The sequence below is a fragment of the Bombina bombina genome, chromosome 3, assembly GCF_027579735.1.
Source record: "Bombina bombina isolate aBomBom1 chromosome 3, aBomBom1.pri, whole genome shotgun sequence".
Taxonomy (NCBI): domain Eukaryota; kingdom Metazoa; phylum Chordata; class Amphibia; order Anura; family Bombinatoridae; genus Bombina; species Bombina bombina.
In genome coordinates, this window is record NC_069501.1 from 1,237,514,029 (window position 1) to 1,237,533,342 (window position 19,314).

The 19,314-nt window shown below is 39.8% G+C and overlaps 1 protein-coding gene across 1 annotated transcript in view; it reads right to left on the reverse strand.

Moving 5' to 3' along the window:
- Nucleotides 1-19,314, reverse strand: part of P4HA3 (prolyl 4-hydroxylase subunit alpha 3) — a 156,210-nt gene that overhangs the window by 88,059 nt on the left and 48,837 nt on the right. The window contains exons 2-3 of the mRNA XM_053708742.1: nucleotides 16,451-16,593; nucleotides 11,608-11,831 (exon numbers count right to left, since the gene is read on the reverse strand). Coding sequence (XP_053564717.1) covers nucleotides 11,608-11,831; nucleotides 16,451-16,593 — 367 coding nt within the window. The remainder of the gene's footprint in view (nucleotides 1-11,607; nucleotides 11,832-16,450; nucleotides 16,594-19,314) is intronic.

Consider the following 19,314-nt stretch of genomic DNA (forward strand, 5'->3'; position numbering starts at 1 on the left):
TATGACCCTGTTCCCCAATTTAAATTTTAACCAGGCAGTACCGTAGACTTTTAGGGAGTCACCCCCAACACCTATTAGAGAACCGTCAAATTCTCTTATTTTAGGTTTGTGGGGTGTTAGCTCATTTAGCTGTGTGTAGTACCTGTGGGATAAGATAGTTGCCTGTGACCCAGTGTCAATTAATCCCCTGATAGGGTTGGAGACTGAATCTTGCAGCTCAACTAATACATAATATCTTCCTGCAGTTTCTACCATTTCACACATAAAATTGCATTCTTGTACATCTGTGAGCTTCGCCACGTTTTACCTAGATCCGCTGTGTCATTCGATGCAGAGGAAATTTCATACCTACCTGTTTCCCCTATGACAAGGTCAGCTGGGTTCTTGTGTACTGCATCTGTGGAAATAATGTTAAGAGAACACTGCAGAGGAAAAGTTTGGTTAATTTTTCCCGGCTGATGTCGCTCATTGTCACAGCTAATTTGTCCGTTTCCGGTCTGTGGGGAGATAACATGATTAGTATCATTGATATTTATTACTACATTTTGTATATCTCTCCCCTCCCCTTCAGGTGATACTGCAGTATTTATGACTGTGCCTGTGGTCCACTGCTGACCACTGGCTGTACCCCTAAAAAAGTATTGTTCGGTTGCTGAGCCGTAGATTTTTGACTCATATTAGCGATTTGTTCGCTCAACCGATTTAATTGGGTAAACAGCATATCTACCTGATTGTACAAGTTACCTCTACCCCTGGGCCTATCTCTTGGTGCCCCATTGTACTGATTCCTGGACCATTGGGTTCCCTCAGAATCAGGGCCACTATTTCTATTCTGGCGTGGTTGCCCCTGGGGTTCAGCTTGTTCAGCATTAGTACTTTGGGGAGCATTATATACCTGGGGTGTCTGGTTACCCTGAGAATATCTTCGCCGTCTATTGTATCTACCCTTGCGCGGATACCAATTATTTGGTGAGTATTCTCTTTGTGAGTAATTATTCACCTGATTATGTCCCCCACTTTGGTTATAGTCTCCCTGCGCCTCAACCTGTGTAGGGGGAGGGGCAGAATTAAACCTCTGTGGAGATGGCCTGTTTTGACTGGCCACCTCTGCATAAGTCCTCTTGTTAGACTCCAAATTGAGGGGGCTAGGTGACACCCTAGTTTCTGCCACAATTTTGGGTTTTGACTCCTTTTTAACCCCCTGCTCACTGGACTGCTGAATAGAGTATAACTTCGTACTCTCTTTGATCAGCCATTCCAATGAGCAGTCCTCATCAAAATCTCTAGCTAAGTTGATTTTGATGGGTGTAGGCAATGCTTCAAAAAATAAATTTACAAATTCTGAGCCATCAAATCTGGGATTATCTTCAGCCATACTGTACGCATTTTTCAATACAGAAAGGAATTCGATTGGACTCTGATTCGCACGACACTTTAAACCATATACCGCTATTTTCGCAGCAGTTTTAGTGCGATATTGCCCAAATTCTTTTCTGCATTGTTGTTTTACCCCATTCCAGGAATGAATATTCATATCCTTTAGTGAAACAAAGAATTTGTGATGCTTACTGTCAAATACCCAAGGCAGAAATTCAATTTTCAATTTCTCACTTGTAACATTCATTATAGCTAACGCATTTTCAAAAGCCTGTAAATGATCAATTACAGATGTTGTTCCCTTATTGGAGAATATAGGTACTGCGCGTTGTACGAAGGTGATTATTTTATGGGAATCATAGACTTTATCAGACTTATTTTGGGATTCTCTGTTAGAGTTTCCCTCCCCCGCATCAGCTGCGCTACAGCTGTCCTCTGGATTTACATCCTGAGGGGATTGTCTATTTGGGAAATCTACTTCTGACCCGTTAGGGGTCATTTGTCTATGTTGTTCTATATATTTTCGTACCTCGTCCCTAACGCGTTCGCTAAAGGAGTTAGCATTATCTGTATTATTCTCATTGCTAATATAGGGGTTTTCATTATGGCGATATGACCTTTTTACATCGTTTAATTCTCTCTGGCTTTGCGCAAGCTGTTTATTTAAATCTTGTATCTGCGCGATTAAGTCCATATTGTGCTTATCTAAGGTGGCTAGGTTTTGGGCAAATTCATCCATTTTATTTTTGGCTATTTTTAAACCCTCTTCGCGTCTGCGCGAGGAACGAATACTATTTTCTAGCTCCTGTATTTGCAATCGTTTGTCTGTGACACAAAACGACATTTCGTCAATTATGCATATTAAAAGGGGCCAGGATTTTAGTATTAGTTTGTCTCGCTTTTTGGGAGCTTCGCATTGATTAATCATTAATAATTCCTGGAAGAATTCATTCTCTTCATTCCACATATTATTATTAACGGTAATATTTTTAGCCCTAGTTTCAAGCATATCCATAAAATCATTTAATTCACCCGCAATATTAAACTTCCCTTTAAGGTAACTTAAGATATCTTTCTTAAGGACCTGACCTTTAGTAATAGGTATGGTTATGGGACCAATTTCATTGCTATGTATAGAATTAAATGAGTCACTTCTGGCTACAGACATTATTGTATTGGTTTAGTATTTATTTAACTAAAATGCTAATACAATTTTTGCCAATAAAAAGAGAGAAAAATTTTATATTTCAAAAAAAAAATATTATTAATTTTGAAATATGAAAAATTAATATTCCGAAATATGAAAAATTAATATTTTTGATTAACTTTGAAAATATGAAAAATTTATATTTTTGACTAATTTTGAAATATGAAAAATTAATATTTTTATTAATTTTTCAAAATTAATCTTTAATAATATTTCAAGATATTAATGTCAATCTCGAAATATGAAAATTAATATTTCAACTTTTCAAAAAAAAATATATCTTCAAAATATTAATATCGAAATATGATTTTTTTTTTTTTTCTCTTTTATAATAATTTCTATTTACTTACAAATATATTATATCAATAATGATGGATATTATTAAATCTCATGCAAAGTGCCTCCAATTATTATGTCAGTATATTTATAAGAATCTTAGTAGTGCTATCCAAATAATAAATCAGTTTATGGCAGGGTTACAAACACAATATAAAAAAAAAATAGCAACCCTAATCAACCATGCATCTACTAGACCATACAATTAATATAAATACCTGAATTCTTTTATTTAGTTAATATCCATGAACATATTGAAGTATATTTGCAATAAAAGGAAACTAAATAATATTATAGGCGCTTGAAAGTTATTTAAATATGCTATGCAAAAATTCCTACACGCTTATCTTAAGAAACCAGCCTTATATACAAGTCTTTTAACATCCAAGCAATACAATTCTAAACAGTGTTTATAAAATAATAGGATAATATATATATTCTGCTATTTAACTGCAATTTATCCTACTCTGCCACATACAGTAATAATAAATGTTTATTTTAAATGTTTGCATACAAATAGGCAGGCTAAGAGCTATCTGAAACAATGGCATACAGTTTAAAAGTATAATCTGCACTTTAAATCTATTAACTGTAAAGGCTATGCCTATGACTTATCTTACAAAACCCAGAAAACCGTATCTTTAAACTGCAGTGACTTTAAAATATCACATGTAATTAGCAGTCCTTTTCTTATACTCTATATATATACGTTACCAAAATGATATCCAACTTCCCAAAATGATATCCAACTTCAAGATTTTTCACACCTCATATAAAATAAGTGTAATTGCAATGGAATAGGAGAGTATGGCCCACTTTGTTTTTATAGTTTGACTGTGTCCCACGCAAAACAGTTTCAGTCAGTTACAAAACTTTTTAGACCAGTCTCTCTCCTTCCTTCTTTATACAACTTATTATTGTAATCATTGGTGTGAAATATGGGTGGCCCTTCGAAACCTTGTCCCTCTATTGGATAACTGGATATCCCATTTCCAACAGCCAAAAATCTTTCTGGCTGTAGTTCTCTCGTGGCAACACCGGGTGGCAGCATTATAATTAGACAGTACAAATAAATGCAGCATGACAAAGAAATACAGTTATACATTAAAACATCTTTCTTTAAAATGTATAATAACTGCCATAATGTCTTGCACCAGTCTTTCCCAATATCAATTATAGGTGAAGCGGCATCAGATTAATTTCCTGATCGTTTTGATATGAGACATCACATATATCTAACATTATATTAAAATAATTTAACACTGTTAATTATTAGCTTAAAATGCATTATAATTGTATCAGTATTCTGGCATTTCTTTGCAAATAACAGCTTATTTTTATATCTCCAGATTGGTAGTATTTAAAACTCCTGATATACTGCATTCACCCAGATGTAGTATGTAATATTTCTGTGTATTTCTTCCTGAATACATAAATCCTGTTTATGTAGATCTGAAATAAAAATAAATGTTAATGATCACTTCTCTTCAGGTCCATAAACATCTATTCATGTTCTTAAACACACAGAGGCTAAGTAAGATCTTTTGTGTTTTCAAAACATATATATCATTTCTATGTATATCTGAATTTATTTCCTATATAAATATCCCCTGCAGCAATCATCCACCTAATACAATGTGCTTAATTTTAATATATATATATCATGAATCATTCCAAACATACATGGAAAACTGGCATTGTTCCCCTTGCAAAATGTATTTAATTTTATTTGTGTCACCTTCCCCCAAGATGGGGTTTTTGCAGTACGTCTTCAAATAGAGATTCAGTGAGATAGAACTGTTGTATCACACGTGTCAAATTCCAAAGGGGTCCTTGAACACATTCTTTTCTCACCTCACCAAATGTTCTGAAGTTATAAAAATCTGCATATATAGTCAAATGAATAGGGTCACTGAGCTATTTCCTTTAGAAAAGAAATGTTTGTGTGTTTTACACTACAGGGGTCGTGCTTCAAAAAGGCTCTACTGATCGTCAATCCTGATAGACGTGTATTAGAAGCTGTGTTCAACAAACTCATGTTCAATTAATCCTGAGGTCTCATCTAACATATACAGTGTATAAAATATACATATATATATATATATATATGTACACATATGTAATATTCATCATAATATTCATATACTCTGACACCGTCTAATAAAAATTATTTCCAAAAAATATTGCACACAAAAGTTATAAGTGCTCAAACATATAAGATCTCAAGTGTTAGAAAGCGCCATCTTGTTTTTCAGGTCTGTGCATGTGCAGATTGCTGGCCAATATTGGTTACAAGATTACAAGTGGTGTGCTAACTGTTACGCGCAAGCGATATTGGGTTTATCACAGCAGTTTGCGCTCGCCGGATGTAGCGCTCGTATTACAATCTGAAAGTAAACATGAGCCCTTGAGCGTGTCCGCAGAGGTTTGGTTAACTGTTCCACAAAACAAAAATGTGTCACAAAGCAGATCAAAAATACAGTTACACTCATAGAGGCCTATTTATCAAGCCGTCAACCGCAAATACGCTGTGGCGAGCCTGATTTGCCTTATTTATCAAAGCCTACAGACCGGCAAAAGTTGAAATTTGTGACGTAACATACGATCCGCCGGTCTCAGTCCGACACACTATCTGACGACTTTTGCATCAGCCAATAGGATTTTTTCACCTTTAATTCCGATTGGCTGATAGAATTATATCAGCCAATCGGAATTCAAGGGATGCCATCTTGGATGATGTCACTTAAAGGAACCTTCATTCTTCAGTCGCCGTGGAAAGAAGAGGATGCTCCGCGCCTGATGTCTTGAAGATGGAGCCGCTCCGCGCCGGATGGATGAAGATAGAAGATGCCGTCTGGATGAAGATTTCTGCCGGCTTGGATGAAAACTTCGGCCTGCTTGGATGAAGACTTCTGCCGGCTTCGATGAGGACTTCTGCCGCTTCTTTGAGGACTTCTGCCGGCTTTGTTGATGATGGATCAAATCTTCAAAAACTGTAAGTGGATCTTCGGGTGTAAGTGTTAGGTTTTATTAAGGGCTTATTGGGTGGGTTTTATTTTTAGATTTGGGCTTTTGGGCGAAAAAAGAGGCCCATCCAAATGCCCTTTTCAGGGCAATGGGAAACTTAGGTTTTTTAGTTAGGATTTTATTTGGGAGTTTGGTTGTGTGGGTGGTGGGTTTTACTGTTGGGGGGTTGTTTGTATTTTTTTTTACAGGTAAAAGAGCTGATTTCTTTGGGGCAATGCCCCGCAAAAGGCCCTTTCTTTATTTTGATAGGGCTATTAGATTAGGTGTAATTAGTTTAAATATCTGATCATTTATTTTTTATTTTGTGTAATTTAGTGTTTTTTTTTGTAATTTAGTTAATTGGATTTAATCATGTAAATTATTTAATTGTAGTGTAAGGTTACGTGTTAGTGTAAGACAGATTAGGTTTTATTTCACAGGTAAATTTGTATTTATTTTAGCTAGGTAGTTAGTAAATAGTTAATAACTATTTACTAACTAGTCTACCTGGTTAAAATAAATACAAACTTGCCTGTGAAATAAAAATAAAACCTAAGCTAGCTACAATGTAACTATTAGTTATATTGTAGCTAGCTTAGGGTTTATTTTACAGGTAAGTATTTGGTTTTAAATAGGTATTATTTAGTTAATGATAGGAATTTATTATTAGATTTATTTTAATTATATTAAAGTAGGGGGTGTCAGGGTTAGACTTAGGGTTAGGTTTAGGGGTTAATAACTTTAGTATAGTGACGGCGACATTGGGGGTGGCAGATTAGGGGTTAATAAATGTAGGTAGGTGGCGGAGACATTGGGGCGGCAGATTAGGGGTTAATAAGTGTAGGCTGGTGGCGGCGATGTCGGTGGTGGCAGATTAGGGGTTAATAAGTGTAATGTAGGTGTCAGCGATGTCGGTGGTGGCAGATTAGGGGTTAATAAGTGTAATGTAGGTGTCAGCGATGTCGGTGGTGGCAGATTAGGGGTTAATAACTGTAATGTAGGTGTCGGCGATGTCGGGGGCGGCAGATTAGCGGTGTTTATACTCGGGGTTTATGTTAGGGTGTTAGGTTTAAACATAACTTTTTCTTTCCCCATAGGAATCAATGGGGCTGCATTACGGAGATTTACGCTCCTTTATTGCAGGTGTTAGGCTTTTTTTAGCCGGCTCTCCCCATTGATGTCTATGGGGAAATCTTGCACGAGCACGTAAAACCAGCTCAAAGCAGCGCTGGTATTGGAGTGCGGTATGGAGCTCAATTTTGCTCTACGCTCACTTCTTGCCTGCTAACGCCGGGCTATAGGGAGGTTAGCGGTGACAATAACTTGCAAGTTAGCACCGAGCAGCTCTTACCGCAAAACTCATAATCTAGACAATAGTTGTTAAAAAATCCAAACCTAAGCTGTTCTGCACATTTTATATAATTATTCCTTATTCCCAGACACACCTGTAATGTAAATGATCAAAGGACTTCAAATTTCTTCAGATCTTTGTAAAATACTGTATGTAAAACTGGATAGGTCCTACAGCAATCTGGTTAGGATATAACACTAGGACTACTTTGTATGCTATACGTATTGGGTATCTACATTCTTTGTAATACAAAGCCTTCTGAGAACAGCTGTTCAAGACCTGCAATGCTATTTTAGTTCCGCTTGTTACAATTTATGCGTTTATTTGCTACACTTAAAGGGATCTGAAACCCAAACGTTTTCTTTGGTGATTCAGACAGAGCATAACATTTAAAAAAAAGTTTCCAAATTATTTATTTTATCAAATGTGCTTCATTCCCATGATATTCTTTTTGAATTGATACCTAGGTAGACATCTGGAGCACTACCTGGCAGGAAATAGTGCTGCGATCTAGTGCTCTTGCAAATGGATAAGATTCTTGCAAAATCCCTGCCATATAGTGCTCCGGAAATAGGCAAGCTCCTAAACATACGTCCCTGCTTTTCAATAAAAGATGCCAAGAAAATGAAGATAAATTGATAGAAGTTCATTAGAAAGTTGTTTAAAATCACATACTCTATCTCAGTAGTCTCAAAGAACCGGCCCCAGGAAAAATGTGGCCCTAAAGATAGTTTAATCTGGCCCTCTCTTGTTTATTATGTAAATGGCCCCATAAATATATATATATAAAGTTGAAGTTCTATACAGGCACTCACAAGATAAATATAAAGATAAACACGCATTGTCCAATTATGCACTGCTTGGATAAATGTTACTATATATTCAGTTCCAGAATGATCACTTTTCTGGCACTCACAACAAAAATATACACAACTGTATGTCTATTGAGGGCTACAACTCCCATCATGCACTACTACTTGGATAAATGTCACTTCCAGCTTCTAGAATATCCAGTTCTAGAGCACTGATTCTTTTCATGTGGCCCCCATTGGAAAAGAACACTTTGCCTGTGGCCCCCAGATACAATGAGCTTGATACCCCTGCTCTATCTGAATCATGAAATAAACATTTGGGGTTTCACATCCTTTTAAATGGATAGAAAGGTCAAAATTAAAATTGGCATTAAAGTATATAAACATATTTTTGCAATATACTTCCATAACCAAAAATGTTGGTAGTAAAAGTTATTACTGTTTTAGCAGCATAAGCACATAAGCTATGTGATACTAGAGCATTAGGATTAAAACACCATGCCTGCTCCAAATAAACAAGATGACAGCAGCCCTCCTTATTTATACTGATTAAGAAGAGGAGTGCTGCTATCATCTTGTTTAGTTAGGGGATTTATAGCAGTGGGAGAGGTCCTTACAGTGGACGGGATCTTGTGGTTACAGTAGCGATCTAACAGCTAGAAGGTTTATAGCAGTGGTAGAGGTCCTTACAGTGGATGGGGTCTTGTGGTTACAGTAGCAGTCTAGCAGTTAGAAGGTTTATAGCAGTGGGAGAGCTCCTTACAGTGGATGGGATCTTGTGGTTACAGTAGCAGTCTAGCAGTTAGAAGGTTTATAGCAGTGGGAGAGGTCCTTACAGTGGACGGGATCTTGTAGTTAAAGTAGCAGTCTAGCAGTTAGAAGGTTTATAGCAGTGGGAGAGGTTCTTATAGTGGAAGGGATCTTGTGGTTACAGTAGCGATCTAAGAGCTAGAAGGTTTATAGCAGTGGTAGAGGTCCTTACAGTGGATGGGGTCTTGTGGTTACAGTAGCAGTCTAGCAGTTAGAAGGTTTATAGCAGTGGGAGAGCTCCTTACAGTGGATGGGATCTTGTGGTTACAGTAGCAGTCTAGCAGTTAGAAGGTTTATAGCAGTGGGAGAGGTCCTTACAGTGGACGGGATCTTGTGGTTACAGTAGCAGTCTAGCAGTTAGAAGGTTTATAGCAGTGGGAGAGGTCCTTACAGTGGACAGAATCTTGTGGTTACAGTAGCAGTCTAGCAGTTAGAAGGTTTATAGCAGTGGGAGAGGTCCTTACAGTGGATGGGATCTTGTGGTTACAGTAGCAGTCTAGCAGTTAGAAGGTTTATAGCAGTTGAAGAGGTCCTTGCAGTGGACGGGATCTTGTGGTTACAGTAGCAGTCTAGCAGTTAGAAGGTTTATAGCAGTGGGAGAGGTCCTTACAGTGGACAGGATCTTGTGGTTACAGTAGCAGTCTAGCAGTTAGAAGGTTTATAGCAGTGGGAGAGGTCCTTGCAGTGGACGGGATCTTGTGGTTACAGTAGCAGTCTAGCAGTTAGAAGGTTTAAAGCAGGGGGAGAGGTCCTTACAGTGGACGGGATCTTGTGGTTACAGTAGCAGTCTAGAAGTTAGAAGGTTTATAAAAGTGGGAAAGGTCCTTACAGTGGACGGGATCTTGTGGTTACAGTAGCAGTCTAGCAATTAGAAGGTTTATAGCAGTGGGAGGGGTCCTTACAGTGGATGGAATCTTGTGGTTACAGTAACGGTCTAGCAGTTAGAAGAGGTTTATAGCAGTGGGAGAGGTCCTTACAGTGGACAGGATCTTGTGCTTACAGTAGTAGTCTAGCAGTTAGAAGGTTTATAGCAGTGGGAGATGTCCTTGCAGGGGACAGGATCTTGTGGTTACAGTAGCAGTCCAGCAGTTAGAAGGTTTATATCAGTGGGAGAGGTCCTTACAGTGGACGGAATCTTGTGGTTACAGTAGCAGTCTAGCAGTTAGAAGGTTTATAGCAGTGGGAGAGGTCCTTACAGTGGACGGGATCTTGTGGTTACAGTAACGGTCTAGCAGTTAGAAGAGGTTTATAGCAGTGAGAGAGGTCCTTACAGTGGATGGGATCTTGTGGGTACGGTAGCAGTCTAGCAGTTAGAAGGTTTATAGCAGTGGGAGAGGTCCTTACAGTGGATGGGATTGTGTGGTTACAGTAGCAGTCTAGCAGTTAGAAGGTTTATAGCAGTGGACTGTGGGAGAGGTCCTTATAGTGGACAGGATTTTGTGGTTACAGTAGCCATCTGGTAGTTAGAAGGTTTATAGCAGTGGGAGAGGTCCTTATAGTGGACCAGATCTTGTGGTTACAGTAGCAGTCTAGCAGTTAGAAGGTTTATAAAAGTGGGAGAGGTCCTTGCAGCTGGATGGGATCTTGTGGTTACAGTAGCAGTCTAGCAGTTAGAAGGTTTATAGAAGTGGGAGAGGTCCTTGCAGTGGATGGGATCTTGTGGTTACAGTAGCAGTCTAGTAGTTAGAAGGTTTACAGCAGTGGGAGAGGTCCTTGCAGCTGGACGGGATCTTGTGGTTACAGTAGCAGTCTAGCAGTTAGAAGGTTTATAGCAGTGGGAGAGGTCCTTGCAGTGGACGTGATCTTGTGGTTACAGTAGCAGTCTAGCAGTTAGAAGGTTTATAGCAGTGGGAGAGGTCCTTACAGTGGACAGGATCTTGTGGTTACAGTAGCAGTCTAGCAGTTAGAAGGTTTATAGCAGTGGGAGAAGTTTTTACAGTGGACGGAAGCTTGTGTTTACAGTAGCAGTCTAGCAGTTAGAAGGTTTATAGCAGTGTGAGAGGTCCTTGCAGCTGGATGGGATCTTGTGGTTATAGTAGAAGTCTAGCAGTTAGAAGGTTTATAGCAGTGGGAGAGGTCCTTACAGTGGACAGGATCTTATGGTTACAGTAGCAGTCTAGCAGTTAGAAGGTTTATAGCAGTGGGAGAGGTCCTTACAGTGGACGGGATCTTGTGGTTACAGTAGCAGTCTAGCAGTTAGAAGGTTAATAGCAGTGGGAGAGGTCCTTACAGTGGACGGGATCTTGTGGTTACAGTAACGGTCTAACAGTTAGAAGGTTTATAGAATTGGGAGAGGTCCTTGCAGCTGGACGGGATCTTGTGGTTACAGTAGCAATCTAGCAGTTAGAAGGTTTATGGAAGTTGGAGAGGTCCTTGCAGTGGACGGATCTTGTGGTTACAGTAGCAATCTGGCAGTTAGAAGGTTTATAGAAGTGAGAGAGGTCCTTACAGTGGACAGGATCTTGTGATTACAGTAGCGATCTAGCAGTTAGAAGGTTTGTAGCAGTGGGAGAGGTCCTTGCAGTGGGGGCCAGATGCTGCAGGGCGATGGGTCTGATCTGAGACCTGCAGTTGTAGACAGATAATTGTCAGGGGCTGATATTAATATGGATGTTGGAATAGAACTAACAGAAGCTGCAGGGTCATGGGTGTGGTCTGAGGACTTGTGCAGGCATATATGCAAGGCAGTGAGGGTTGTGGGTACCTACCTTTCCAATATGAAAGCAGTCGTCTGCAGACATAGCAGAGAGTTGCTCTGGGCTGTAGAGGAACCTAAGGTCTGAGCTGATGTCTCTTTGAAACATTCCTTTCGCCAAACCCTTCACGTTCAGTGAGTAGACATCCTGCAGCCTCATAAGTGCTTTGGCAGCACCTTCAACATCCTCAGTTATGGGCAGATACTTGCTCACCTGCTCATAGCCATTCTGCAGGGCTGTAGTAAGGCAAACAAATATCAATGAGGCATCTTAAAACCTCTAGTGTCATTCAGTTTTACATCAGTTACTAAGTAATCTATATGAAATACATTTAAAGGAACTTTCTAATTTACTCCTATTATCAAATTTTTTCTTCGTTCTCTGTATCTTTATTTGAAAAGGCACGTATGTAAGTTTAGGAGATGGCCCATTTTTGGTTCAGAACCTGATCAGCGCTTGTTAATTGTGCTAGCCAGGTGCTGAACCAAAAATGAAAGACATTTTTTTGCTTTCATATTCCTTTAATTATAACAGACAGATATCTTTGTAATAAAAGAAGTGCACTTTGCTCCCAGTAACTTAAATCTGCTATTCTTTTAGCAGAATTATTTTCCCTTTGCATAAGTAACTCTCTTGTATCATCAGCAACATGTTACATAACAATATTTAACCATTTTTTCTTGTAAAAATAAGCAAAAATAAATAAATCCCCTGTTGTAAGCCTATGGGGAAAATATTATTCACATATACAGAACGTATCCCATGTTGTATTTATTTCTTCAGGCACATCTGTTTGCCAGCTGCTGTCTGATTGACACTGTCCAGCCAATTGTTATGCAGAGTGAGCTAATAATTCCCAAGAAAAATACCAGTGTTCAAAAAGATATTTTAATTTCTTTTTTTTTAAATGGACTAAATAGCTTTCCCTTATATCTAAAAAAGAATGTTCTCTGCTATTCTATATCTGCAGGAACTTCAAAGTTACAGACCCTCTCCATGCCCTTTATCTCAACCATCTCCTCCATTGCCTGCCTCAGCCTTGCTGCTGCTCACTACAGCTGCTTACTGCTAGATTCTGTCCTTGGTAGGCTTCACTTCTACATGCTCTAAGCCTTGGTCTTGGTATTCAAAGCTGACTTGTTACCTCACAATAGGCACTCACATGTATGAGCTTCTCTGGAGACGTCACACACTCAAGCAGACTTTATTAAATGTAATGGTCACATTCTACTTATCTTACCCCATCCAAGCAAATGTACTTTGCCTCACTCTCATCCTCTCTACAACCAATCCTAGAGCAGCATTTTTCTAATTGCAATGCCGTCTTCATGCCCTCTTGTTCCCCCCTTCACCCTCTTGCCTCACAACCCATGCCCGAGTCTGTAATCAGCTTTATTACACAAGAAATCTTCTCTCTACATACAACCATCAGTCATATTTTTAATTTTAAGCTAGACTTCAGATAAATCTCTGAAATGTGGAAGTGGAAGTGATTTACCCACTTATATCTGATGACATAGCTGTGTTTTTAAAAGTGTGTGTTGCACTCTCTCATCCTTTCCCGCCTCGACTACTGCAACTCTATCCTCTCTGGTCTCCCTAGCTGCCGCCTAGCTCCTTTACAATCCATAATAAATGCCTCTGCCAGGCTTATCTTCCTTGCACGTCGCTCTTCATCTGCCGCACCTCTCTGCCAATCCCTTCACTGGCTTCCTCTTGCCTCCAGGATTAAACACAAAATTCTCACTCTGACATACAAAGCCCTCAACTGTACTGCTCCCCCCTATATCTCAGACCTTGTCTCCAGATACTCTCCCTCCTGTCCCCTTCGCTCCGCTCATGACCTCCTACTCTCCTCCTCTCTTGTTACCTCCTCACATTCCTGTCTACAAGATTTCTCCAGACTGGCTCCCACCTTGCTCCACAAGAATCTCCCCTAGTTTTAAAAGCTTCAAGTGCTCCCTGAAGACTCTACTATTCAGGGACACTTACAACCTACACTAACCTTCCTATCTCCACTGCTATCCCCTAAAATCCCATAGCATGTAAGCCTATGAGCCCAGCTGTTTGTAGTTCACCTTCAAAAGAGCCGACTACAACAGTGCAACTCTCGGCAGGACCCTCTCTCCCCATTTGATACCTGTAATCGTTTTTATATAATACCACCTATGATCATAGCGCTGCGGAATCTGTTGGCGCTCTACAAATACCTGATAATAATAATAATAATATATGTTTATAAAGTGTAGTTTTTTATCTTTACCATAGAGCACGCAATTTTAAGCAACTTTCTAATTTACTCCTATTATCAATTTTTTTCGTTCTCTTGCTATCTTTATTTGAAAAAGAAGACATCTAAGCTAAGGAGCCAGCTAATTGTTGGTTCAAAACACTGGACAGCACTTGTTTAGTGGCGCTGTCCAATCAGCAAGGACAACCCAGGGTGTGAACAAAAAATGGGCTGGCTTCTAAACATACATTATTGCTTTTCAAATAAAAATAGCAAGAGAATGAAGAAAAATTGGTAATAGGAGTACATTTGAAAGTTGCTTAAAATTGCATGCTCTATCTGAATCATGAAAGAAAAAAATCTGGGTTCAGTGTCCCTTTAACCCCTTAATGACCGGACCATTTTTCAATTTTCTTACCCTTAATGACAATGGCTATTTTTACATTTCTGCGGTGTTTGTGTTTAGCTGTAATTTTCCTCTTACTCATTTACTGTACCCACACATATTATATACCGTTTTTCTCGCCATTAAATGGACTTTCTAAAGATACCATTATTTTCATCATGTCTTATAATTTACTACAAAAAAATAATAAAATATGAGGAAAAAATGGAAAAAAACACACTTTTTCTAACTTTGACCCCCAAAATCTGTTACACATCTACAATCACCAAAAAACACCCATGCTAAATAGTTTCTAAATTTTGTCCTGAGTTTAGAAATACCCAATGTTTACATGTTCTTAGCTTTTTTTGCAAGTTATAGGGCCATAAATACAAGTAGCACTTCGCTATTTCCAAACCACTTTTTTTCAAAATTAGCGCTAGTTACATTGGGTATCCCTTGACATGTATATATTTTTTGTTAGAAGACAACCCAAAGTATTGATCTAGGCACATTTTGGTATATTTTATGCCACCATTTCACCGCCAAATGCGAGCAAATAAAAAAAAAACTTTACATTTTTCACAATTTTAGGTTTCTCACTGAAATTATTTACAAACAGCTTGTGCTATTATGGCACAAATTGTTGTAAAAGCTTCTTTGGGATCCCCTTTGTTCTGAAATAGCAGACTTATATGGCTTTGGCATTGCTTTTTGGTAATTAGAAGGCCGCTAAATGCTGCTGCGCACCACACGTAAATTATGCCCAGCAGTGAAGGGGTTAATTAGGTAGGTTGTAGGGAGCTTGCAGGGTTAATTTTAGCTTTAGGGTAGAGATCAGCCTCCCACCTGACACATCCCACCCCCTGATCCCTCCCAAACAGCTCTCTTCCCTCCCCCACCCCACAAATGTCCCCGCCATCTTAAGTACTGGCAGAAAGTCTGCCAGTACTAAATAAAAGGAGTTTGTTTTTTGTTTTTATAAAAAAAAAAAAAATATTTTAGCTGTGATGGACTCCTGCCTTAGCCCCAACCTCCATGATCCCCCCCCCAGCTCTCTAACCCTCCCCCCTATCTAATTGCGGCCATCTTGGGTACTGGCAGCTGTCTGCCAGTACCCAATTTGCCCCAAAAACAAAAGTATTTTTTGCTCTTTTGCTTTTTTTTATGTTTTCTGTAGTGTAGCAGCCCCCCACAATACCCCTATCCCCCTCCCAGATCCTTTTATATTATTTTTTAAAAAAATCTTTCCCCCCCCCCTTCCCTCCTCATTGGTGTCAGTGGCCAGCTAATGTGCGCGCAGCCCCCCGCACGCTCCCGGCACCCGGCGTGCACATTGCACTTCTAGGAACCGGATGCCTGGTAGCGATGGGCCGCCCACCCGCCTCCCTGTTACGCTCCCACCCACCAACGAACCGGCACCATCGCTACCGGTGCAGAGAGGGCCACAGAGTGGCTCTCTCTGCATCGGAGTCTTCTAAAAAGGTATTGCAGGATGCCTCCATATGGAGGCATCACTGCAATACCCTGAGAGCTGCTGGAAGCGATTGCGATCGCTTCCAGCACTCTCTCAGACAACTGACGTACCAGGTACGTTCATTGTCATTAACTGCTTGTTAATGCATGACGTACCTGGTACGTCAGTTGTCATTAAGGGGTTAATGTTTCAAATCTACATGTGAAGAGTTCACCTGTAGCTACAATGCTTACCTTAATGTGCTCTGAAGAGCATGGAGAGTACATTAAGGTAAGTATTAACCACTTAACAAAAAAATCAAAGGAAGCGGATGAATACTGGCGATTTTCGCTGGTGCATTCATTTAGATTTTCATGACGAATGTGCATTTGTCCAAAACCGAATGCACATCTCTAATATAATGTAGAGGGCTGTGCACATGACCTGAATGAAGTGTGCATGGGTCACATATAGACAACATATGCATGAATCAGTGTTACAATGAAATAACATTGTGCATGTTGCAGTGGCATGTGGGAACAGCAGAGCTATAATGACTGTATGTCCATTGGTCAGCAGGCATTAAGAAGGGGATGGGAAGGAGTTAGACTGTATAACCTTTATATACTTATACAATGGCACTTTGTTAGTGTTGTCTAGTTTTGCCTCCATGTAACTGACTCTATGTCCTGCAAGACACGTAAAAAAGGATCTGACATAAAAGTTTATCTCAATGATACCTGGTCACCCCACTATAACTACCACTGCAGCATCCATTCATTACCTTGGATATTCTCGCTGGCCTCCAGGCTGTGTACCACATTCATCCATTCTAACTGCAGCCTCTTTAACAGGGTGTAGGCATGAATAGGGTCTGCTATTGGAGTGTCTGCTCCATGGTGAAATGCGTCAACCTTCTCATAGAACCTAGAAGACATGGATAAGTTACCATGTGTCTTATGTCTTTACGGAAATGTACTCTAAAACAGAAAAGGTTTAGCATTTGCGGGAACCATTGACAGTGCTTATATAAGACATATGCACTATCCATCATTAAAAAGAATATTAAAGTCATTTTATATGTGCACATTCTGCAATTAAGCACTACATTGTAAAATATATGCAATTCTGTAAACAATATACATGTGTTAAAAGCATTTAAAAATACAATCTGAATAAAATTTGCATTTATTGTGATAAGGTAAAGACAAATATAAATAATTGCATGCACTTATCAAGCAATCAGCATATAGCATGTTGCAGGGTAAGCTTCTGGGGTAATGGTAAAATTATATTGGGGCCTAGTCCTTTTCTACTGGGTGTTTTTTTTTTTTTTTAAAGATTTTTATTCATTTTCAAACTTATAGAAGTAACAATGAGGGACACGCAGGTCCCAAACACAAACATCAATAGCATACATAGATATACGGTTACGGATCAGACCAGAGGAGCCTTCTTCACTCGCTAAGGCAAAAAACCTCTGCAAATAGGGGGATAGTTCGTTGACAAACACCTTATAAAACTGGGCAGAGAAGCCATCAGGTCCTGGGGCCTTAAAGGGTTTTAGATTTTTTATCGTTTGCTTAATCTCTGCCAAAGATAAAGGGGCTGTGAGAGAGTCTTGTTGCTCTGTAGTAAGAGTGGGGAGGTTAGCGGAGGACAAAAAGTCTCTGATGTCCTGACTAGTAGTGGGGGTGAGAGTCTCTGAATTTTCGATATTGTAAAGTTTGGAATAAAAGTCAGCAAAGCATTCTCCAATCTGAGAGGGCCTCTTATGCAATTTACCGTTATAATTAATCTGGGAAATACGGGAATTGCTATGCTTATGCCTAAGCCTATTAGCAAGCATAGTGTCAGGTCTATTACCTTTGTAGTAGTATAATTGTTTTAGTTTGCTGAGATTAGTTTGTGTACGGCATAGCTCTAGGAGGTTGATATGCTCCTTAACTGTAGCAATCTGCGCTGCTACGTCTAGGCTAATGGAAGCGCGATTGAGGGATTCCAGGGATCTGAGTTTTGCGTGTGCCTGTGCAAGGGTAAGGACTGCTAACTTTCTCAGTTCACCTTGTTTGCGAATGATAAGGCCCCTGGTAGTTGCCTTGATCGCGCCCCAGAGAATATCGTCTGAGGTCTGGCCGTTGTCATTACAGACTAACAATTCAGCCAGATCCCGTCTTAATTCCTCCCTTAACGGAATATCGGCCAAAATGTGTCTAGGAAGGCACCAATTGGATTTAGAAAGTGTTTTATCTGAGGGGAATAGATCTGCCGTTACAAGGTCATGGTCCGACCAAGAGCAGAGTGGGATACTGGAGCGGGAAACTGAATCCAAAGACCCAGCCTGACAGAAAATATAGTCCAGTCGGGAGTAAGTTTTGTGGGGGATGGAGAAATGAGTAAAGTCCCTATCGTTAGGATGTAGACTTCTCCAAATGTCGAAGTATCCATATTGTGACATTACTGCCCTAAATTGGGCAGAGACATATGTCTCTTGCGAATGTTTACTGCCAGCTTGAAGTTGTTTGCGGTCGAGAGTTGGCTCCCATGTCATGTTGAAGTCTCCCGCGATCAGAACCCTCCCTTGCCTAATCGTATCAAGTGTCTGTAAAATAGTACGAAGACATGCAGGCTGTCGGGAGTTGGGAAGATAGATGGAGACCAATGTATTAAGAACATGGTCCAGTTTACAAACCAGAATTGTATATCTGGCTTGGGGATCGGTAAGTGCATGAATTTGCTCGTAGGCGATCCTGTTGTGAAGCAGGATGGCCGTCCCTCTAGCCTTTTTGGAGAAGGGTGAGTATTCCAGGACTTTATAGGAACGAGAGTGAAAATATTGAGGGGTGCCCGACTGCCAGTGAGTCTCCTGCAGGAAGACTACGTCAGGATTGTGGAAATTAAGTTCACGGGACAAAAGACTCCTTTTAAAGGGGGAATTAAGCCCCCTGACATTATGTGTGAGCACTTTTAAAGAGTGCGCCATCTCACGACCTAGGCCTGAGGACAAGGGATAGGATGGAAATTGGAGAAAGGAGGTTAGGGGGGGAGATTAGGACAAGAAATAAGTTCTGAGGTGTTGTGATAGGAAATGAGGTGAAAATAGTTCACCTAAGTGGAACCCTGGCGTGGGCTACCTATGTGGGGGGGAGCTAGGAATAGGTACAGAGAGAGAGCCGAAGCCATCGCCCCCCCCCTGTGCACAGAGGAAGGAAGCAGATAAGTCCATAAACATATATTGAACCTGTGAAAACAGCAATGAATATGTACATACAGCAACAACAAACCTGAGTAAGATACAAAGCATGCAGTCTAGGCAAACATAAAATCAGTCATAACTTGGTAAAGGAAAAACAATACTTATGTTATCTAAAGAGTGGAGGTGATACTATGCCTACCCATTTAGAGATGAATGACCTGTGCTGGGTTGACCGCATAAAGTATTAGAAAGTATGTATAAACTCTGGTAATGCAAATATACACATAAATTACAAAAGGGAAAGATAATAATATTGACTTTAACGTTAGACCCAACGTGGGCCGCAAAGAGTCCAGTACAAACTAAGTACCATTGTCGCTGTAGGGCCATCCATAAAAGATGGGCCCTATGTTAGGACATGATGGCAGATTGATGTTGTTGCTGACCAATGG